The 22,964-nt window shown below is 36.3% G+C and overlaps 3 protein-coding genes across 6 annotated transcripts; all 3 read left to right on the top strand.

The window, feature by feature from the left end:
* On the top strand, window positions 564-6,063 carry LOC109716915 (myb-related protein 330-like). 3 transcript variants are annotated; one of them, XM_020242530.1, is made up of 5 exons: window positions 659-792; window positions 4,438-4,614; window positions 4,848-4,977; window positions 5,064-5,191; window positions 5,275-6,063. In XM_020242530.1, exons 2-5 carry the CDS (start codon window positions 4,482-4,484, stop codon window positions 5,784-5,786), a joined length of 903 nt encoding a protein of 300 aa, XP_020098119.1. In that variant the 5' UTR covers window positions 659-792; window positions 4,438-4,481; the 3' UTR covers window positions 5,787-6,063. The 3 variants fall into 3 exon arrangements, with proteins under 3 accessions (XP_020098118.1, XP_020098119.1, XP_020098120.1); XM_020242529.1 differs by lacking the exon at window positions 4,438-4,614 and having other exon boundaries at window positions 564-792; XM_020242531.1 differs by lacking the exon at window positions 659-792 and having other exon boundaries at window positions 4,500-4,614; window positions 4,828-4,977.
* On the top strand, window positions 10,203-14,332 carry LOC109717282 (5'-nucleotidase SurE-like). Of its 2 annotated transcripts, XM_020242961.1 has the most exons (11): window positions 10,203-10,445; window positions 10,476-10,654; window positions 10,843-10,937; window positions 11,482-11,549; window positions 11,649-11,692; window positions 11,990-12,067; window positions 12,156-12,309; window positions 12,913-13,059; window positions 13,174-13,284; window positions 13,744-13,809; window positions 13,900-14,332. In XM_020242961.1, exons 1-11 carry the CDS (start codon window positions 10,296-10,298, stop codon window positions 13,996-13,998), a joined length of 1,191 nt encoding a protein of 396 aa, XP_020098550.1. In that variant the 5' UTR covers window positions 10,203-10,295; the 3' UTR covers window positions 13,999-14,332. The 2 variants fall into 2 exon arrangements, with proteins under 2 accessions (XP_020098550.1, XP_020098549.1); XM_020242960.1 differs by having other exon boundaries at window positions 10,203-10,654.
* Window positions 19,073-22,467, top strand: LOC109717281 (protein indeterminate-domain 2-like). The gene is made up of 3 exons (XM_020242959.1): window positions 19,073-20,075; window positions 20,221-20,620; window positions 21,355-22,467. The coding sequence occupies exons 1-3, from the start codon at window positions 19,904-19,906 to the stop codon at window positions 22,223-22,225; spliced, it is 1,443 nt and encodes a 480-aa protein (XP_020098548.1). The 5' UTR covers window positions 19,073-19,903; the 3' UTR covers window positions 22,226-22,467.

Here is a 22,964-nt window from a genome sequence, read left to right as displayed (position 1 = left end):
ATATAAGCTTACCACTGCCACTGTTATAGCTAAAACCACCATACAAATTTCGGTGAAATTTACCAGCGAAAAGCCTGTGCAATGGAGGAGGAATGTTTATTGCAGCCACTGGCCCCCCTCTCAATTCATACATAACTGTTCTACCTTATTAATCTCCCCTCTATATGTGGAATAATTTCTCCCAAAAAAAAAAAAAAAAAAAAATTGGAACTTAATTGTTCCTTTTGAATCCTTTGATATTTGAAGTGCTTTCTTTTTGACAGATTGTGATCGAATTATCGAGCTTCATTCCGTAGGAGGCTGATATGCTGCAGCTTCTTTTACAAATCACATAAAATGTTAAGCAGAGTTAATAGAGCATAATGGCTTCCAAAACTGAATTCCGTGAACTTCAGCTTAAATCCGGCAATTTTGGACTCTCACACCACCGAGTTCTGACAACGGCAATGTCTTCAATTTCGGAATTGCCGACTTAGTTGAAGACACTGCATTCCGCTAAATCCGGCTGATTTATTAATATCGTCACCGACTTTTAGTTAGAAATCGTCAAATTAGTGTTCGTCTCCTCCGCGCCAAGGCCTTCTTCAGTTCTTCTTCTTCCTCTCCGACGCTCACCCCCAATCCAAACCCTAACTATGTCGCCCTTCGTCGTCCTCTTCCTTGATTGGTATCACCATTCTCGTTCTCTCATGCTGGTCGGAGCAAGTGGAGCTCCTCCTCCGTCTCCATCTCCTCCTCCTCTTTGGAATCGAATTGAAGCATTCAATTGGAACAGCGGTCTGCGAATTCAGTGTACGAATTCAAACAGTTATTCGACCTGATTTGTTGTTTCTTAGTTTGTTTGGTGCATAAACATAGTAGAACTGCTATAAAACCTCACGCATTTGGTCCCCTCGAACATTTTGTTTGCTTTGATTCTTTTGCAGTATAATGTGTTTTCTTATTGCTGAAATTTTGGCCCTTTGTAATCCTGTTCGGTGAGGAAATCTGTGAAAATGACTTCCATTTTTGGGGATTTGGTCATTTCAAAAAGAAATTACTGAATATTAGGGTTTACAAGAGAGAGAGTTAGCCTATATCGGCCTCCTCGCTTTTCGTGGAGATTGTTTCATTGTTAGTGAACTTCTTCATGTTAAGTTGTTATGTTAGTTTTACTAGTCCCTTGGGGCTCCCCTGTTTGTGAATGGATACTTAGTGCTCTCGTTGCACCGATTTGGTTCTAGTTGGCTGCAATTGGATTGAAAGGTGTGATGCTTTCTGAAACATCTAATAATAAATGCAAATTCTGTTCATGTTTTAATGGTGATATACTGCAATTTGTAGATACTCAGGCTCAGCTCACTATTCTGACAATTTAGTCAATTATTTTGTGTGCTTGGACGGTCAATGCATGTAGTATTTCGAAGGTCCATTGTATGTTCGCTAAAATGACTCTGATTCGGTTCTCAATGCTGTGGGTCTCACTGTTGATTGTTTCAAACACATAATGTCCTCCAATCAATGTAAACACTACAAGGCAATGCCTGTATTAGAAACTTTGGAAGTTCATGTGTCGCGCTCAAGTGGTTGGACCGCTGGAGTAAACTTTCCACAAGGATTTTGCTCGGGCAAACATGGGATCACAACCAGTTTGTTGAACTTCTGACTTTTCATAGCTGCATGGCTACATAGAAGATATGTGGGGATTTGTCTTTGCTTTTTCTTTCTTCCTCATCAGTGTACAACCGATAGCAAGAAGATCCCAACCTCCCAAAAGTTATAAAAATACTGTAGAAATATGAGAAGGAGAACATAGCCCTTGGAGAGTAAACAAAAGAGACGAAGATTTAAGGACAATGAGGAATTAAGCTCTCTTTTGAACAGAGTGAGCTTCTTGTAATTGCATTTTCCCTTGAAGAGAAAGAAACTGCCTAGTTGGGCAGCTACAAAAGAATCCCATCTTCTTGTTTTTCTACACCATATATTCTTGCAGTAGCATGCCATATATCCTTGTTTCCCTACAATTAAACACGGCAGCTACTCAAAGCACGTTGTCATATTCATTAGATCACTGCAGTTGAGCTCTTTTAACTGCAATTTCGCAGTGGTTTACTAAAATTATAACTCAACAGCATCACCACTGGAGAAAGACTCAAATTTGTCTACCTCTTACAGTTGTTTAAAGACTCCTACATTATCCATTAATCTAGTCTAGATTTCCCCTGAAGTTTCAAAAGAAACAAAAACTATTCTAAGAATCAGTATCTGATGCTGAATAAAGTAGCACTGATGCAATCCAATGGTTTCTCTGCTCTTGAACCCTGAAAATGGAATTCAAATTCTCGGTAGCATGAGCCATTCAAAGGATATGACTAGTAGCATGATGCATTATATGTAATGAAAGGATTTTACAGCTTCTGATGATGTATCTTGATGTGATTAGTAGTTAAGTTCCAAGGAAAATAGACATAGAGCGTCAACTAAGCAAAGCCTACATAATACAAGACAGATCATAAGTTCAGACTGTTATAGCCAAGTATACTTCTTCTTGTCATGAAAATAAGCTCAACGAGCAAAATAGTTACATCAAATAAACCAGATAGGGTGACATATTTTGGTGTTTCCTAATGATAAAAGAACTTGCTGGTGGTCTTTTGCAGTGTAATTTACTGCTGCGTGCTTTATGGCTTTATTCTGTGATTATTTTCTTATTCTGTAATCAGTAGTCTTCATGCTGAATTTGAACGAAGCATTGTATGCTGCGGGATAAATACTTAATAGGACTTCTGCAGTGCTTTACAGAGAAATGAAGATAAAGGCATTTTGCAGTACTTATGCTCTACTTACAGAAAGCAAAAATATCTGAACTGCAAATCAAGGACATTTGCAGTTTAGGTTGAAATCCTGAAACCTTAATTCTAGAAGTTGTTTCAGAATTTTGAGGTTACTCTAGACTAATAATTTCTAGTGAATTTGCTTGAGCTGGAGTTGATTCTTAGGTTCATTCGTGTTTCCAACATCAACATTTGAAGAAAAAAAGTGAAGAAAAGGAAGACGTAAAATCTCATGGTCGAGATCAACCATCAAATTAAATCATAACCAAGGAAATTCGGAACAAGGGTTTGGTGATTTCATGTTTGGGACTGCATAAAATTTCCTTCCAATACAAGAAATGAAGGAAAGCAACACCCAGTCTTCCTTTTCTTTTTATTTTTGTTATCCTAAACAAAAATCAGCCCTTAAGGAAGTCACAACAACGAAAGGGACAAATAAGGGGTCGGAAAGGGTTTGAGAGTTTTGACAGTTAAGGCCTCCACATCAGATGATGGCGGGGGAAGAGAGGAAGGGAAGAATTGTTCTGTCCCTTTCCCTCCTAGGGCGAGGTGAGCCTGGTGGGTTGCTTGCTATTTATAGGCGTCGCATTGAAGGCAGCAACATGACATTGTATGCGGCCCGTAATAGCCACGCCACTTAGCGAGATCTCATGCAACGTACTTGGTTGTCTTGTTTCTTCCCTTTGCATGAGCCATGCACTAGTATCACATGGCTGGGGTTCAGAGTGATAGAGCCTTAGGCTCTGTGAAGTAAACTTGTGATCTTCTCTCTCTCCCCCCTCTCCCCACGTGAAAGCATGTACAGTAATTAGTTTTTTATGGTATTCATGCATAACTCATAAAATTAAAATGTTTATAGTTAACAAGTTCATATATATTAGAGATGCATAGGAACCTCGATCCAAAAGGAAAGAGAGATAAATCATGAAGAGATCATATGTGAGTGTAAAAATAATATATGTGGGCAAATGCATGATATTAAATGTAATGACAAGTAGGTACCTAAGAACTTTGTGTTTTCTAAATATAAGAGTACTGTATACTGGGCTAAGTCATATGGATCAAGGTGGAATACTCTTATATTTTTATCAAATTGCTTTAGTTGCCAAGTATAGAAAGACAATAACTAGATCTTAGACTGTTAGTTTAACTGTCATATGAATTAATTCAATGCATATTGTGCATAATTATTTGATCAAAGATGCATGTATAACTGGTGGTAGGCAATGTAAACATAAATCAGAGCAGTATGTTTATTGTGGACATAACCAGCGGTTTATCATAAAGCACTTAGCTTGGGGTAGAGCTAAAACTAGTTATCCACTTCCACCTCCATGCTAAAATAGCATGCTACTGATCAAGGGTACCTTATGAAACTTCCCCAAATAAACTCAACAATGTTATTATGGTATTGGAGGATATAGTCCCAAAATGGACATGAAATTACTAGAATGCCCTGTAGCCCCCTACAAGAGGCCTTAGTCATGCTAGTGCCACCTTCAGCATTACTCAACCATCAGGGTACTCATATAGCTGATGTGCACTTTTCCACTGGTGGGTTGCAGCTCTCTTTCTCCCTCCTCCCCCCCCACCCACACTGATAATTGAGAACCTGCTTCTGCAGGTTATGGTTGGCTTGTGTGGTAGGAGAGAAGCACCAACTAACAAATGGGCCATCACTCATGCTGCAACAAACAAAAGGTTAGGAGGGGCCTGTGGTCTCCTGAGGAGGATGAGAAGCTCAGAAAGTACATTTCCACCTATGGCCATGGTTGCTGGAGCTCTGTTCCAAGGCTAGCTGGTGCAACCCCCTCTCACCTTAACTACACACTACTTTTTCAATATACATATATATAGAATTAGAAACAACTTCAAAGTTTAACCTGTCCTCTCTTTTTCTCCGTTGTTTGTTGGAGATAAAAGGTGTACGTGTTTTGTTGCCTTTATGTCTGTATTGTTGGATATACTGCCTCTATCTAAAGTTATAATGATGTAGAGAGGGTGTTTGTCTCAGTCACTTTGTCATGAGTACAGGCCTGCAAAGATGTGGGAAAAGTTGCAGGTTGAGATGGATCAATTACCTCAGGCCAGACTTGAAAAGAGGAAGCTTCTCGCACCAAGAAGAAACCCTTATAGTTGAACTCCACAAACTGCTAGGAAACAGGCACTAGCTTCATCTCATTATCTAAGTGGTGAATGTATATTCACTAACATCTGATGTGTCTTTACAAAACTTTTTTCTCTTTACAGATGGGCGCAGATAGCCAAGCACCTCCCAGGGAGAACAGATAATGAGGTGAAGAACTTTTGGAACTCAACAATAAAGAAAAAGCTCATCTCTCATGCTGTGGATGGTCTCAACCTTATTCCTTCTCCAGGTGATGAAATTTTCAGCAGTAAAACCTTACGCAAATCTACTACAAAGAAAACAAAAATAAATAACAAAGTATTTGTGTATCAGATAGTTACTACATTCCTGATGGCGTAGCAACGACAAGAGGATATGATGGCCAATGCATGGCCGGCTACGCTGTCGAGACAACAATTGCACCTTCAATAACACGAGCTCATCTATATGGTTCCTTGTGGCCTTCAAATCCTCAACAGTTCAATCTTCTCGACTGTGATCGCCAAAATGTAAAGGACTACAGCACTCTTAACTTCTGCAGCGAAAACACCATCAATACACTGTTAACAGAAACCAAGTGTGCTGATGTGAAGCTTGTGGATGGGTACGATCAACCGATCGAGATCGAAAAATGCACTGTTCCATTGCTTTCGGCATCAAATGAGATCGATCCGAATGCTCACGTCAGTGCCTATTTCCGAGCTCAGCCTTGTGTATCTGATCTTCTTCAAGAATCTATCGGTCCAGGGGATTTCTTCGATGTAATCTTGGGGTCATCTTCGTTGGCAGTTTCGGGTGATGGCCTTTCTATGAACCCTGGCATTCAGCCACATTGGGTTCCTTGAGAATCTCTCTCATATTCTCTCTCATATTCTCTCTCTCTCTCTCTAAGATGATATACATATATATATACATATATATAATATATATATATATATGGACTGATTGGGAAGTACATCTAATGTGGGCTGCAGAGTTGAAGGCCTAAGAGAAGAATATCACATGGTGAGTTCCCTATACTTGCTTCTTTTGTTGCTTCATGTGGCCGTGAATTCAATTCACTGTGTGCCTCTTACAACTGGCATTAATTTGATGAGTTAACATATGCTTGTCGACGTTGTATGAAACGCTCGGAATATGGACAATAGATGCATGCTCTCTCTCTTTCTCATCTGAATACAATGCATAGGCCAAATCAATTAAAGCTGCAGATTTTTTAAGGATGAGGAGCATAGCCTTGTTATTTGGAAGGGACTAAACGTACGTCTATAAAGAGTTAAATTCCAATATGCGTTGTAGCTTTCGAGGGTCTGATAAAAGATATGTAGGGGCCAGTTGAAATAAATACTCAACGGCTCATTGGACTGCAAAGTCACGTGTGGTTGTTGAAGTGAAAAATACTACTTTTATTTTCTTACTAATTGCTCGTAAGCTCTACCTCTACCACCCACCCACACTCCAAAGTCCAAACTAGAGAGAAATGGTATGTAGAATGAGGGAAACACGAAATATTTCTCAAAGCCAATTATTTTTATAACATGTTGATCTTATACAATCGTGTCCGAAAGAATTGGTAGATCTAAATGTTAAACTTGTAAGAGCTAATACATTTTTATGACCTGGACTTGAATTAAATATGAACCAGCATGATTCAAATTCAGAACCTCCTGCTATGATACCATATCATATTAAACAATCGTTGCATTCTAAAATCTTAAGCTGTGAGAGAACGGTGTTTATAATTTTATATTTAACATAAAGATGGGCCTAGGTCCCAGTTCTCCGCAACCTAAAGTGGCTCACCAATGGGCCTCCTGTGAGATGATTGAGCGGGCCTCAAAATTGGACCATGCCTACTGCTACTTGAGCAGTATTTGTGGGCCGAGGTCTTTATTTACAAAAGAGGGGCACCACTCGTATTAGTTATGAACACTTTAAAAGAGCTTTGACCAAATACTATTCTAACTAGTGTAGTAACCAGCGCGATGCGGCGGATAAATAATAGAAAAAAAAATAAAAAATATTAAAGAGGATGAAGAAAGGAGTTTGGAAAATAAAAATTCAAGTGTGTTTTATTTTTTGGGTAGGGAAATGTATGAATTGAACTAACCAATATAACCATTGAAATTGATAATGTCTAGAATTACCATTTAAAGAAAAAAATCTACAAAAGTCGTATGAAGATGGAGATGATAATGTTGCAATCATGACGACGATGGCGATGAAAATCTTATAGAAGTTTGCATGATTTTGCACCCTTTTGAGCATGAAATGGTTAGAACTGCCACATCAATTATGAAATCAAAACTAACCTCTCCTCTTTTAATTTTGCATATTAATAATTGTTTGAGGGAGAAGAAAGAACTTATATTGAAGAGGAAAAACTCAGTAACGTATAAATTAAAAACACATTGATTATATGTCATTGAATAGAGAGAAGGGGAGGGGGAAAAGCCATGATAAAGATTAATTTTAAAAAAAGGTTAGTGAGGGTGGAGAAAAACTTGCATCATTGAGCATTCATATAGGTTAATAAATAATAGATAATGGATTTGTCTTTTTTCTTTCTCTTTTTTTTTGGGGCGGGGTTTGATTGGTCACATTAGTGGCTGGTCATGCTTTTGAGTCCGTGAAGATGGAAGATGAACGCACGTCCTAATGTTAGAAATTATTGCATAAACTCGGTCCATCAGTTTAGCCATTGACCTCCCAATAATTTATCCTTTATTCCGTCACTTCCTTTCAAAGTTCACCATTTATATAGAAACATACCTTCTTTTTTTTATATTTTTTAAAAATAAATTCAATTTAAAGTATGAAGTGACTAGAATTTAAACTTAAAATCTGAGATATAAATCATCAAATTATTGGTCAATAACGTTAAGTAAGTACGGTCGGTTATTTTAGATGATGAAAAATTATTGGGTGATGGTGAATTCAATAAAGGCCAGAATGAATGATGGATCGCCGCGCAAATCTCCGGCAGATTGTGGTGAACCAATTCCAAGCAATAATTTCTCTTTCCGACAGTAGGGAAAGTGTGGGGCCACTTTGTTTTTGAAAGGTGAGAATGGATAACAAATTCATGAATTTAATAAATGATAAACTTCAGAAATATACATCGCAATACAACATACTTTTAAATTGGTATCACAAGCTTTCCTTGTATTGCTTAACGTTCTAAAGTCACTATCTCTATTTTCCGTAAAGGTCTTTAATTAATTTCATTAGAATTTGAATTTAGCCTTTGATTCATATTTAAAACTAACACAAATTTTGATAAAGAGTTTTACGTCAAATCATTTGGCGAGCAAAAAAATTTCTGTACATAAATTATGGATCACTTTAAAGATCCTGATGATCACTCTATTCTACTTCGCCATTTTTTTTTAGTTACTCCAGCAGCAACACTTTAAAAAGAGTGCGACGATTCGAACAGTTTGCATTGTGCACTTCACTTATCTAGCAGTTAAAATTAGCTGTTCATTCATATATATAACTACCAAGCATTTGGAAAGCGATTTTGTAAAGAGTTTTCCTGTATGAATATGTAGTACCAGTTAGTTTCACCAAATTTTACTAAACCTATCAACCACAATCATTTTATTATATTTTCTCCTAAAAAATTATTATTCTGCATTTTATTTGTAGCGGACACGAAGACCTCTTAAGCATAATCAAATCTATTATATTTGTGTGGAAAATCTAATTAGTATGAAATAATATGGTGTCGTCCTAGATCGATTCTAATCGAATTTTTAACTCTTAGACGTCTCCTCTTGCCGGCTCCTTAGCTGGCTGGCTCTCAGACATTATTAGTAACAGTTTATAAATCATCACTAACCGTCTCTAGAGCAAATAGCAAAGGGTTTGGTAGTTGGTACCCGAGATCCAAGTTCGAATCCTAGTTGATTCACATTTCCAGCTAAGTTTATTTCTAAATGAAATAAACGAAGCGGGTAGCGTGCTATCTCTCTCTAAAAAAAAAAAAAAAACAGTTTACAAATCATCTAAGATGTAAACAGAATTATTAGTATGAAAAATGCTAAGTGAAATTTCCAAAGAGATTGTCGGATTACAATCGTTAATCCAAGAATTATAATCTTCGTCTATAGAGTTTAAAAGCCTGTTTGGGTTTTATATTAAAATAGTAATAAAATCTAATTAAATAAAACTAGATTTTAGATAATCAAATCATAGAGCTACAACTCTACTTGGATTGTAGAGACATCACAATTCCATAATCATTTGTATCCGGACAAGTACGTAGAGACATGATAGGTTTACAACTAAAAGGAACGGTTAGGGACATCAGCAAACTGAACACGTGCAAGCTACACAAGCTTGATTGCTAAAATATCGAGCAAAAAATTTAATTCGTATTCGGCTTATTAATAAACGATCTGAACACGCGGTGGCCAGCAAATAATAAGTTAAATGAATTAAATTGTACATATATAAAACATAAATTTATAAAATCTTATCCATTAGATTTTCATCTAATGATTGAAATTTTATATATGAATGAGTCCTTTTATAATTGAGCTCGGTTTTTTATTTTTTTTACTGAAAATCAAATTATATATATATATATATATATATATATATATAGTAGGGCTAGAATACTTGTAAAAATATCATGGGGGTGATACTTGTGTGTTTTTAGTTCTTGGAAGGAGAGATGTGAGGTTGAGATGATGGTGGTAGGTGGTGGTAAGTAATCCAAAGGCTATTAATAATCAAAAAGTAGATCTAATGGCTTAAAACCTAATAGCACTATAATGGTGATACTTGTAAAAGTATCATAGCTCAACTATATATATATATATATATATATATATATCGATCTGTTATATAGACATATATAAACAGAGACTAATCCAGCTTGTGTTTGGCTCGATTATTAAATAAGCTGAAAAATTCAGCTTATATTCGACTTGTTTACTAAATGAGCGATTCGATATTGAACTCATTTCGAGCTGAAAACGAGTTGACTCGTGAACAACGAGCCGGATTGCCACCCTTATTTACAGCCCATGCTTGCTACGATTTGCACAATTCTTATTAAAATTTTAATATATTAAAAAGGATAAAAATTGATAGTTGGATGGTACGACCAACTTTTAGTGACAAGTTTAATTAGCAATGCCCAAGCGCGTTGCTCTAATTAAGACAGCAGTAACTAGTAATTTCTTTCAGCAAAAGAAAAAAAATATATATATATCATAAAGCTTATAATAACTACACGTAAAGCACAACAGTTACTTCCCCTCTGCACCAATCGATCCATCTCTCTCTCTCCCCCCCTACGCGCTCTCTTTCTCTCTCTTCGCGTCCCCCTCTCTCTCTCTCCAATGGCGATGAACCCCGAGGAGACGGAAACGACGACGGCGACCGACCCTTTGCCCTCTTCCCTCGTCGCCAATATCCAGAGCGTCCTCGCCGCAAGGAGGGGCGGCGGTGGCGCCGTACACGGCGATGCGAAGCCAGTGGAGGAGGGGGATGCGGCGGCGGCGGCGGCGGCGGCGGCGGCGGCGGCGGCCACCTCCTCGTCCTCCGGCGCCGCTGAGCCCGACGCCGCCGCGGATGGATCAGAGAAGCCCATCGTTCTCGTCACCAACGCCGAGGGGATTCGATCCCCGGGGCTCACCTCTCTCGTCGACGGCCTCGTCCGCGGCGAGCTGTGCCGAGTCAGCGTCTGTGCTCCCGAATCGTGGGCTCTCTCTCTCTCTCTCTCTCTCCCCCCCCTTTTAGATTCCCTTCTCCTTCTCTTCTCACTCATTGTTTGGGATTTAATTGGTACTCTGCGATCTGATTCAGCAGTGATGTTAATGGTCGTGATAATAATGTTACTCTGCTTTTTTTTGGTTATTTCTCATTTGAATAGCTTTCGATTTGAAGGGACAAATCCACCTCTGGGCATTCGGTTACAGTTCGAGAGACCCTTGCTGCAACCTCTGTAGAAATTACTGGTGCTAGTGCTTTCGAGGTATCCGGTAAGATCCAGTTTGGTTATCTTATTTAGGTTTTTTTTTTTTTTTTTTTTGGTCAATCTTCTGTGCTTCTATTAGTTAGTGATTATTTGTAAATTTATCACATTAATAGTTTCAGAACAATTTGTAGCAATTTTCTGTAGAAAACCCAATATTTTCTTACATACACCAAAATAGCTTACAATATTAGCTGGTCTAATCAGATTATTCTCTGACTGAGTTAGAAACTTATATCTTAGCCAAATCCTGTAGTCGTGTTATCCCTCTCTTTATCCTAGCTATCTATGTAATCATTAGTGTTATAATTGTCACTGTCATCATCATAGTTGACTCCATAGGCTGGAATCAAACTTTAAATGGGAAAATTACTTTTATTCTTTGTTATTTGGGATAGTGAAATAACTTAGGTAAAAAATAATAATAATGAAAAATAGGAAGTTGTTCCCAAAGAATTTGTTTCTCGACCAAACACACTTTCTAAGATCTCTTATGCGAAAATTAAAGCTTTAAATATTTTGACGACGCATTGAGATTTTTGGTTCAACAGGGACTCCTGCTGATTGTGTTTCTTTAGCATTATCTGGAGCATTGTTTTCTTCGACCAAACCAGCTCTGGTATGCATTTGGCATCTGTTTTTGTTAAAATGTCGCTATCAATTTAGTACTGTAAAAAAATAATAATAATAATTCAAGAATGTTTACTTTGGTACTTAGGTTATCAGTGGAATTAGCAGGGGATCAAATTGTGGTCATCAGATGTACGTACTCCTACCATCTTTCAAACCTGTTCCTATCAATTAGTCCCCTATTAATGCCTAGAATTTACTTTGTTATGGTGCGAGTTGCTTTAACATAGGCCGCACCCCTGTTAATATTTACTATAGTTTGCACTCCAATTTAGTATCCTATAGTAAAGATCTTTTGCAAATTTTTGGCATTTCATTCAAATTCACTGCATATTTCATTCTTAAATGATTTTAAATGCTTTAGTTTCTTGCATTTTCCTGGATGTTTGGACTAAAGCTCTCCTCGTCTGTTATGGACATTTTGTGCAGGATCTACTCTGGTGCTGTTGCTGGTGCTAGAGAGGCTTTATTGTGTGGCATACCTTCTATTGCAATCTCTTTGAATTGGTAAATGAAAATTCCTAGGCTGTTGTTCTATTTTCTTGTTTACAGATCTTAATATAATTTCATGATGGACTTTACATAAATGTATTAGGAAGCAGGATGAAAGTCAAGAGAGCGATTTTACTGATGCAGTCAATGTTTGCATACCCTTGATACATGCAGCCATTAAGGATATCGAGAAGGGAGTTTTCCCTAAAAGCTGCTTGCTGAACATTGGAATTCCCAGCTCACCTTCCACAAATAAGGTATGCATCTTCCGAGCCTCAAGGGATTTATTTTGGATTCTGCCCAGAACATATTTTTCTCTCTCTATCAACGATTCATTGGGACTTTTTGAGCGCTCATGCTATAAATTTGCCAATCCAGTTCCTTTTTTCTCTCATTTTTTTCTAATTTGATTCATCATTCAAATGCATATATCGTCTCTATTTAATCTGCCATAAATAATTGTTGCACAACTTTGTAAGAAGAACACAGGTAATCTATCATCCGTTTAAATGTGCAAACAGACTAGGGTAGATTCAAACTTGAAACTGCCAGAGTAGGTATAATAGTCATTAGCTCCCTAGTCCTTACTCTGGAATTCCCTTCCCCCCCTCCTCTCGTGCAGTTTATTCATCAGTACTTTCTTTCCCTTTTTTTAGTGCAGCTAGCTTCTCTTTTGTTACTTTCTTGAATACCAGCTACTTTGACTTATTGCAATTTTCCACTGATTAGGATGATTACCAAAATCTTTCCCTGATTTCATGCTTTCTTGGTCTTTCTCTTCATTCGTTTACTATTTTGCTATTTGAAATTTCAACTTTGATGATATAAATATCTACTTATTTTGTTTTTTTTTTTGCCAGGGCTTCAAGCTGACAAGACACAGCCAGTGGAGATATGCTCCAAGCTGGCAAGCTATATCAGCAAACAAACGTCCATCTCAACTCATGGCTATGCATCAAAGCATTGGTATTCAGCTTGCACAACTCGGTCGTGATGCCTCTGCAGCAGTTAGTACCTTTCTATTCCATATATAGTGGATGCTCTTGATTGTATTCGATGTTTGTTGCTTTGTCACAACCACTTTAGTTTTCTAAATTTCTCTCCCTTTTTTTTTTTTTCAGGCAGCTGTTCGTCGCAGTAGTGCTCAAAGAAAAACCGTCGAAGTAGAATCAGTTGCTCCAGCTGGAAAACCGGAAAGTCAAGAAGTGGTGAAGAAGCTCTTTCGTCTAGAGGTGATTTTTGTGTACTGAAGCTGATGCAAGAGCAGTGCAGAGTTGTAGTGCTTATTATAGCTAGAGATTCTGGAGATGCTGTATGGAGTAAAGTTGTTCAAAGAAGTACTAATAGCTTTTCACTAAAATTTCACTAGGAGCTTTCCAAATCATATTGCAGTAGAAGTAGAGACTTCAAGTTGGAACTTCTCGCCTTGACAAAAGCTGTGAAGTTTCGAAAACTTTTCTCCTGCAGTGCTTGGTTGCTGCTTTTCAATGTAGAGCAGCAGTTATAGAAACCCCACTATACATGCAGATGATAGACATTGCTTCTTTTAAGAATATGCCCACTGGTTGACTGTGCCAATCTACTAGGCTATTTTCCCAAACTTTATTTCCATATTCTGAAGCCTTTTTCTCATACATAAAGTAGAAATACAAGTGTGGAAACTTCAACTACCTTTTCTATTTTAAATGCAGTTTCTGGAGAAGGGGCATGAAGATTTAGATGAGGATCTTGACTTCAGGGCTCTGGAAAATGGTTTTGTGAGTCTCTCTCTCTCTCTCTCTCTCTCTCTCTCTCTCTCTCTCTCTCTCCCTTGTAATCTGAATAATTGTCTGTTCAATAATATGCAGATATCTGTCACTCCTATACATCTGCAATTGTATGTGGAATCTGAGATCCAATCCTCAGCTTCAGATTGGCTTAGCTCCGCTCTAACAGGAGGGGAGTAAGCTCTCTGCTGCTTTGCTAACATGCTTAACTCCTATACCTTTATAGTCGCTTTATCGTGTTTCCTTCCTTGTATTAAAGGTGTTTATTTTGTTAAGTTTTTCCCCCTTTTTTCAAAATCTGTGATGATTGAACCATTTCTCTTCTTTGATTGGTAATTGTTCTTTGTACCATAAAGATGTCCATGCCTTAATCCCTTATATTGATCTTCCTGGGTGTTTAGTACTTTCCCCCCTCTTTTTTCGCAAGTAGAAACTTGTTAACCTTGAAATCTCTGAACTTGTAGCAATTGTTCCAATGCTGTTATAGTGGAGACTGTTGTTTTATATATGCAAATGATATGGTCTCCTCATATTTATTTTTGAATTTCCAACTTATGTTGCTTTCATATTACCGTGGGGATCAATCCGGCCATAGATTTCCTGCAGTTCTGTGTCTGGTGTTTTTCTGCTTGGTCTTGAGATCCTCCTGGCTCACATCTCTGCTAATCTCTTAAAAGTTATTCAGTTGGGAGTCGATTTCAAAACTTCATAGAATGAGGATGATCGAATCAGGCATAGATCTCCTGCAACCTTACGTGCATTTTTTTCTGTACACTCCTGATCTTGACATCCATCTAAAATGGAAGACCAATCTCCACCAATTGCGGTGATTCAACTGTCAGCCAAAAAAAGAGAAGGTGGTTATTTGATCTTTTCATTTGATGGATAGTGAGTCGAAGAGCGTGTGCAGAAAAATTCTGAATATCAAAATTAAACAAAAAATGTACTGCTAACTGTATCATTTCCTATAGCCTGTTATCTAAAAATATATTTCATAGAATAAGAAATTTTCATTTCTAATAGTCTATTACATTGATTTAAGTTTCGTGGCACTGAGTCGTGCTGAAAACTTGCCGACATGGTGCTTGTCGGACAGTGCCAATACGTGCCGGTTATAAAAAATACATATATGCCGACACATAATGGCGTGAAATATTTATTTTCTTTAACAACAAAATATTTTAACGATTTATTATATATCTTTATCAAATCTTTTGAACTTTATTGAGAAAATTATTTACTAATTTGAAGAATAGCAGGTCTGTACTAATGAACACTTAAATTCTTGTTGTGTTATTTAAATTTCTATGATTATAGGATAAGAAAATTTCCTATTGAAGGATACTCTCTCTGTGAAATCAAGTGGATCAGGATTTTCCCTTGGGAAACTTCAATAGAGATTAGTTGGTGACACAGGAAACAGACCCATTAAGAGAGAGAGAGAGAGAGAGAGAGAGAGAGAGAGAATAAGTGGATCAAAAAATGATTTAAATTTTGAATGTGGGGGATTTATGAACTTGTGATGAGCTGGGATTTCATGTCTTCACTTCTGTCCATATCCCTGAACATAAAAAAACAAGTAGATATCGACAAACATCTCCTTGTATAAACTATTCTTTCCAAACATTTCTTTTTTTTAATTATTTTCCAAGTTAGAATACAGGTCCACAGGACCCATTGGGAACATGATAACTCCAAAAAGCTGCAACATACGAATTTTTCGACATCCTCTCCACTTTCATTTCTTTAATCTCAGTAGATGGATCCGCTAATCTGCTTCAGCTTTTGAACTTACAATTTTGCTTTTCTATTTATTCATTTTTGAATAAACTGTATTACAAGTTCAAATATATAGCTTCTTATTGATTAATGAATCGTGTGGGTCTTTGAAGGGAAATACAATGGTATTACATCATTGTCTTTTAGTTTCGACAGCTTTTCTAATTACCTCTTTCCATGTTTAACTCTTACTCTTTTTTTCTTTTTTTTTTTTACTATTACAAAATAATTAATTTTAATTTGTTCCCATTTCTCTGAAGCAGTAATGATTTAATGCATGGGTTTCCTTTTTTCTGCAATTGGTATCATTGCAGATACGATCTTCTCTAACTTTCCTTATTTAGCATTCAAAAGTTTTGTCCAAAAACCATGTTTGGCTCTATTTGTATAATTTTTGTCATAAAAAATGGAAAAAATACTACCGATTGTTGGCATGTCATTATATCTACTCCCTTTCTCTAATCATTCAACCAAGTATAAGTGCATCATACTCTTTTAATATTTGTGGAATCTCTTGCATATTATTTCCCAAATGATGCTTCATATATATTAATAGATTCTCTACATTTTCAATATAAAATATTGCTTTTTAATAACTTAAATTTTTACGCATAAACTAATATAGGTTATTTAAAAAATTTAAGTTATTAAAAAATAATATTACACCATTTGTATTGATCGAGAACAAATTATACGCCTTCGTAGTTGTGATTTGTTAATCCACATCGATCGCTATCATCAACACAATAATACAACAATATACAATGGGTATATATATATAGAGAGAGTCTGGCTACTATACTCTTATGAGTACGATCGCCTTCGTACTCATAAGTTGTTTTCGATGATAGAGCTTCCGAATCGACGATCCATACCGTTAAATATTATCGAGAGCATTTAAAATTTTTAGAAATCAAATTTCATAATTTTTCGACAACATTTACCTTATGATCAAAAGCTCACAAAAATGACAATTTTTAACGGCCGGTATGGGATTCTTGCTAGTTTAACGGTGTAAAAGAATTGGAATAGGTTGAATTTTTGATAGAAAATTCTATTCACTACCTAGATAAAGATCAATAACTCCGATCTTAAATTGAAAGATCCGATCATCCATTTTTAGTACATCGTTTGATTTTCACCGTTCATTTTATGCCCGTTTGATTGACTTTATTAAGATTTTAAAAAATTACGAAATTTATTTTTTAGAAGTTTCAAATACTCTAGATCATATTTAATGGAGAGGATCGTCGATTCGGAAACCCCATCATCGAAAACAACTTATGAGTACGAAGTGTCTAATACTCATAAAAGTATAGTAGCCCTACTATATATATATATATATATATTCGGCTTCATAGACACGTATATATATATATAGATATACTATACTAGCGTACACCATTAAATAACTCCGGAATCAAAGACCAAGTAAAACAAGCAAATTAAGTATCAGGATTTATTTATGACACATTTTTTTTTAAAAAAAAAGAAATGCATAGTGGACACCTGCCCATATTATTATTTAGTTTGTTGAAAGAAGGTGCGAGTATACATTGCATGTCACCTAGCGATGGGTTTAATCAATGAGCCAATCATGTCAATGTAGATCGTGAAAAAGCTAAAGAAGAGAGGTGTTTTTTATTTACCATTACCTCGATCCATGGTTTCACCAAACAGGGAAAACATTTAACTTTTACTCCTTTTGGAGAGCAATTAAGTTACTGCAATAAAAGGAATATAGCTTCATAACAGTGTAAGCACAAAAGTGAAACTGTAGCTTTAGTTTTTAAATGATGAGGATTTTTTTTTTCTTTTTTGAGAGAACATGCATGCTATCCATATATTAATTTATTGGGAGAGATCAACTTAGCTACGTGACTGAGACAATTAACCACAAACCTCCTCCAATGATTGACTAATCAGTTGATTTTGTCTAGAACTATCGAATCCGATCATTTATTTCTAAAAATTATATTATTTCTCTCCAACCATATTATTCACTAGATACCTGCAAGAGTCGTCGATCTCTTTCTATGCTCTTGGGAAATTTTTTTTGTCTTCATCCCTCCCACAGGGTCCTAACATCATCCCCAGAGTTCTCATGAGGAATACTACATGAGAAAGTCCCATCTAAAACGTAGAAACAAAGTAGTTTTACTTTTGTTCATAGATTAAATTTGTTTTAGAATTGCTTGAACTTTACCATTGTTAACTTCTGTTTATTAAAATAACTTCTGTTTATGAGTGTGGCCAATTAATTAGATACAATTACATGGTACTTTATTCGGCATTTGATTAATGAATTTTTATTTGCATGTAAATATATATATATATATATATATATATATATATATATATATATATATATATATATATATATATATATATATATATATATATATATGACTATTTACGTTGAAAACTTTAATGTACAGAAGATTGAACACTAAGCAGATTTGGACTCCACTTGTACTTGCCTTAATTGAACACTAATGCAGTGGCAATATTCTGTAACTCTCTTAAACCGTAGTTCCTGATATACCAAGGATACACGTAAACATTTTCTTATGCAGTTGACAGTTAAAAATTTTAATTTTACTCTTAAAAGTATTGATTTTCATGATCTAATGAAATAATATATTTTATATACGAAATGACTTATTTTATTCTAAAAAAATAAATTAAAAATTGAATATGATATTTATTCTAAACACACGATTATATTTTTATCTCCCAAATACAGGATATAATTTTTTTAAGTAACTAAAAATAAGATATAACCGACCGTCCCTAAAGCAAGTGACAAACGGTTTGGTGGTTGGTACTTGAGATCCAAGTTCGAATCCTAGTTGATTCATATTTCTAGCTAAGTTTATTTTTAAATAAAATAAACGAAGTGAGTAACGTGCTACCTATCTCTCTCACCTATTAAAACAAAGCTAAAAGAAATTTTCTGAACATGTGGATGGAGGATTGTAAAATATATATATATATATATATATATATATATATATATATATACATTTCATAGCATTTCTATATGATGTGAACTTATAATAACGTGAAATTTAGCCTTTACTTGTTTGTACGGTCGATATATCTCTTATGTGAGTGTACGTGCCTTAAAACTTGGAGAGATAACTCTTGACTCTAAAATTAGTGCATAACATAACAGAAATTTCCGGTCGAGATTGGGGGATTAATCATAATCATGAGAACATAATAAGTACTGTAGAGAGTTAATGAGTTGATGTTGGATACAATGAGGTCCCCCATGAGGTAAATAGAGTTTAATAGAAAGGGCGGAAAAAAGAATTTCTGTGTATGATAGAGATCAGAGGAAAAGACACAAAGTGCAAACGTCAGAGCAGTGTAGTGAGAGATAGAGAGAGAGAGAGAGAGAGAGAGAGAGAGAGAGAGAGAGTGTGTGTGTGTGTGTGTGGGTATTCAATGAGTGGACATTTGTACACTTCATTGCTTCTTCTCATCCACAATACTCTCTCTCTCTCTCTCTCTCTATTTTCGTTCTTTTCTTTCTCTCTTTTCACTTTTAATCAATTTTTGTTGGGTTTTTGTGCTTTGCAACAGTAGTACTAGTTCTTATGATCAGTTTTGATTAAGGTTCCTTTAAATTAGCTTCTTTTAGACATAGGAGGAGGTTTGTTGCCAATTGGATCTCTATGATCAGCTTTTGCTTTCCTTTCTCTAGCTGACACTTGGATAAAGATATTGTTTAAGGTCATGGTTTTGGTCTTTGGCAAGCAAGAAGGCATATAAACCAATGGAGAACTAAAAGCCACCTTTTCTTTTACTCTTTCTTTAATAAGCTGCTATAGAGGGTTTGGTGTAGTTCCATATTCTCTCTCTCTCTCTCTCTCTCTCTCTCTCTCTCTCTCTCTCTCCTACTAGAGTCCTTCTCATGCTTGGGAACTTTTGCCTTTTCACTCATCTATAGAGAGCAGGGAACTCAATAGAAGATATTGAAGATATGTTATCATCAACCTACCAGTGTTTCTCAATTTATTCTGCTCTTTTTTTTTCCTTTTTTTTTCTTTTACTGTTAACAATTGTGAGAGACCCATCACAGATGCAACCTAGCTACTATAAATTGGTGCTTCTGATATCTTTCTGTCCCTTCTGATAGTTGAGTAGAAAATTAGGAGAAGAAGAAGAAGAAGAAGAAGAAAATCAGATCTGTCTTGAGTGTTTCTTTTGTCCCCCTCGGTACTGCTGTGGCCTCAAATCCTATCTGCTTCTTCTAATTACTTGTTAAAACAAAAGCGCAGTCAAAAGCAGTTTGGTAATGAAGGAGCTTGAAATTCAGCACCAGCAAGCTGTGGATGAGAGCATGTCTAATCTTTCTACCTCAGCATCTGCTGCTTCTCCCCTCTCCTCAAACCATCAATCCTCTTTAGCCTCTCCAAATCCAAATCCAAATCCTGCTAAGAAGAAGAGAAGCCTCCCAGGAAACCCAGGTCAAGTTTGCTTTTTATTTACTTACTTTATTATGTTTGTTGTTCTGATCAGTATTATTGCATAATCTTCTCATTTATTTTATGATGATGGCTTTAATATGTTCTTATTTTTTTGTAATTACTTGGGTTTTTTTAATACCTATAGACCCAGATGCAGAAGTAATAGCACTGTCCCCAAAAACTCTGATGGCAACAAATAGGTTTGTGTGTGAGATCTGCAGCAAAGGGTTCCAAAGAGATCAAAACCTGCAGCTCCACAGAAGGGGCCACAACTTGCCATGGAGGCTGAAGCAGAAGGCAAGCAACAAGGAGGTGAGGAAGAAGGTGTACATATGCCCAGAAGTGTCCTGCGTGCACCATGACCCCTCTAGGGCTCTTGGGGACCTCACTGGGATCAAGAAGCACTTCTTCAGGAAGCATGGGGAGAAGAAGTGGAAGTGTGACAAGTGCTCCAAGAAGTATGCTGTTCAATCTGACTGGAAAGCCCATAGCAAGATTTGTGGCACTAGGGAGTACAAGTGTGACTGTGGCACTCTCTTCTCGAGGTAAATCAATATTTCACTAATGATATATATGGTCATATCTATATAACCAATTCCAATTAAGTTCCAACTGATCGATCACTTTTGTTATTTCTAATTAATGATCGAGGAGCTACTCTACTCATTATATGTAATTTTAGATTGCGCCAATTACAGCAATAAAGTATATATATATATAATATAATATATATATATAATATAATATATAATATAAGTATATATATTATATATATATTGTATATATATGAAGTTCTTTGCTTTTGCATTAATTAATGGAAAGAAGCATAGCATGCACAAATAGAAAAAACTAGTTGAACAATCATTTCTTTGGGAATTTAGACCTTTAGTCATGAAGGTACATAGTAGGAAAGTTGAAGAACCCAAAAAACTGTGTGTGTGTTTGTGTGCGCGTGTGTGTGTGTGTGTGTGAGAGAGAGAGAGAGAGAGATGTAAAAAAGAGCTAAATATACCATTAAGACATGGAAAGAAATTAATCATGAGAATGCAGACACAACAGTTTCCTCTTTCCTTTCTATTTTCCTGTCGACCTTCTATTTCTCTTTTACATCTTTTTGGGAGTTTCATGGGCTTTTTGAGAGAAAAGGCATCCATTAATGTCTAATATATACTCTAATTTATTATTATTATTAATATATATATATATATATATTTATATTTATATTTGTATTGTGATTCTCTTATCTACTATTGTTTCATTGTGTTGTCTTATGTTGCAGGAGGGACAGCTTTATTACCCACAGAGCCTTCTGTGATGCATTGGCTGAAGAGACTGCAAAGTCCATCACAGCAAACACTGTTACTGATCACCACCCTCTTCCTCCTCCACCTCCTCCTCCTCCTCCTCTCCTCTTCTCTCATCAGCCCACACTATCACATGACTTCTCCACACTGCAAGATCACACCACAAATAGCAACCATGGTGATCTTGATCTCCATCATCAAGATCAGCTCTCCAACATAGAAGAAAAGCACCATGACCAACAACAACAACAACAACAGTATTTGACAATGGCTAAAGCTCATTATAAAGAGATCATCCCATCATGGGCTTCTCTAAACCACTCTGAAAAGCCCTTCTCTCTCTACCCAAATGAGAACCAGCACCAACAGTCTCTAAGTACAGCAGCTTCTCCTCACTTGTCAGCCACTGCACTGCTCCAAAAAGCAGCTCAGATGGGTGTAACTATGAGTAGAGCCCCACAGAATGGTCACACGTCTACTACTCACTACACAAGCAGTACCAGTACAAGTGCTAATTATGGGGGCTTTGGGCTGGGCCTGAGTTCAAGTCATGAAGTGGGTGGGAGTGGTCCTGTGTTCCACGACATGATGGTCTCTTCTCTCTCTTCGGGTTCTTGTCTTGATGGGTCTCTTCCTCAAGGGGCCATTAATGGTGTGGGAAGCTTAAGAAGCAGCCATGGGAGCAGGAATGAGGAGGGAGGAGGAGTTGGTGGCGGTGGTGGTGGTGGTGTTGGTGATGGGTTGACCAGGGACTTCCTGGGTTTGAGGGCCTTCTCTCCCAGAGAGATCTTCAACATGGCTGGGTTTGATCCTTGCATGAATCCCTCTTCCTATCATCAACCTTAAGAAGCTACCAACCACCAAAAAAGGAAGCAATGTGGAGGAGATTGGCACAATCATTCCATGGGTAACTTTTTGAGTCTTTTGTAGCTCTCATATAAGGCTCAATGGTTTAAATCTCTCTCTCTCTCTCTCTCTCTCTCTCTCTCTCTCTCAACGAACGCAAGAGAGGAGTATGTTAATTTCAGCATCTCTCTTTTTCTTTGGTATACAGTAATCAAAAAGAGGAAATTCCAGTTGCAGCTTAATGTTTGTGGGTTGAATGTTCCCTGCACCTCTTATTCCGTTCATTACCGCATGCATTTGATTTTGGTTTTTTCGTATGTTTCGATATATCCAATTTAGGCTTGTTCGATTGTCGAAATAATTTATTCGGTATAAAATTTTTTTTTTGAGTAATTTGAAGATAAGAGTTTGACTTTTTTACTTTTAAAAAATACTTAGATATCCGTAATTTGGTACGATAATAGATGATTTTATTTATATATTCTAAAAAATTTAATTTGAATACCGAATAACTATTCTATTCTATATTTTCACTATATATTTAGCTTCCAATTATGATAGAAAATTTTATGCCCATTAATAATTTATTTCGACATTTAAATATGATCTATCTCCGCTTATTATTTTTCCTTTTATAATTAATGCTAGGATATTTTATGATAAATCATCAGAATTAATTGATACGGAGTACTGTATGTTCAATTAATGCAAAGTACGTACATTCACAAACGAGAATTTT

The sequence above is a fragment of the Ananas comosus genome, linkage group 11 (assembly GCF_001540865.1).
Source record: "Ananas comosus cultivar F153 linkage group 11, ASM154086v1, whole genome shotgun sequence".
Classification (NCBI taxonomy): domain Eukaryota; kingdom Viridiplantae; phylum Streptophyta; class Magnoliopsida; order Poales; family Bromeliaceae; genus Ananas; species Ananas comosus.
The sequence above is the reverse complement of the archived record's forward strand: the minus strand, read 5'-3'. Positions and strand labels throughout refer to the sequence as shown.

What these genes read in the sequence shown, in the direction of transcription:
- LOC109716915 (XM_020242529.1), top strand. Translation starts at nt 636, where the DNA reads ATGTCGCCCTTCGTCGTCCTCTTCCTTGATTGGTATCACCATTCTCGT. An exon ending in CAGCGGTCTGCGAATTCAGT is followed by an intron (nt 793 to 4,847) that starts GTACGAATTCAA and finishes TCATGAGTACAG; the next exon opens with GCCTGCAAAGATGTGGGAAA. An exon ending in CAACCTTATTCCTTCTCCAG is followed by an intron (nt 5,192 to 5,274) that starts GTGATGAAATTT and finishes TTTGTGTATCAG; the next exon opens with ATAGTTACTACATTCCTGAT.
- LOC109717282 (XM_020242960.1), top strand. Translation starts at nt 10,296, where the DNA reads ATGGCGATGAACCCCGAGGAGACGGAAACGACGACGGCGACCGACCCT. An exon ending in ATTGCAATCTCTTTGAATTG is followed by an intron (nt 12,068 to 12,155) that starts GTAAATGAAAAT and finishes TAAATGTATTAG; the next exon opens with GAAGCAGGATGAAAGTCAAG. An exon ending in GCTCACCTTCCACAAATAAG is followed by an intron (nt 12,310 to 12,912) that starts GTATGCATCTTC and finishes TTTTTTTGCCAG; the next exon opens with GGCTTCAAGCTGACAAGACA.
- LOC109717281 (XM_020242959.1), top strand. Translation starts at nt 19,904, where the DNA reads ATGAAGGAGCTTGAAATTCAGCACCAGCAAGCTGTGGATGAGAGCATG. An exon ending in AAGCCTCCCAGGAAACCCAG is followed by an intron (nt 20,076 to 20,220) that starts GTCAAGTTTGCT and finishes TAATACCTATAG; the next exon opens with ACCCAGATGCAGAAGTAATA. An exon ending in TGTGGCACTCTCTTCTCGAG is followed by an intron (nt 20,621 to 21,354) that starts GTAAATCAATAT and finishes CTTATGTTGCAG; the next exon opens with GAGGGACAGCTTTATTACCC.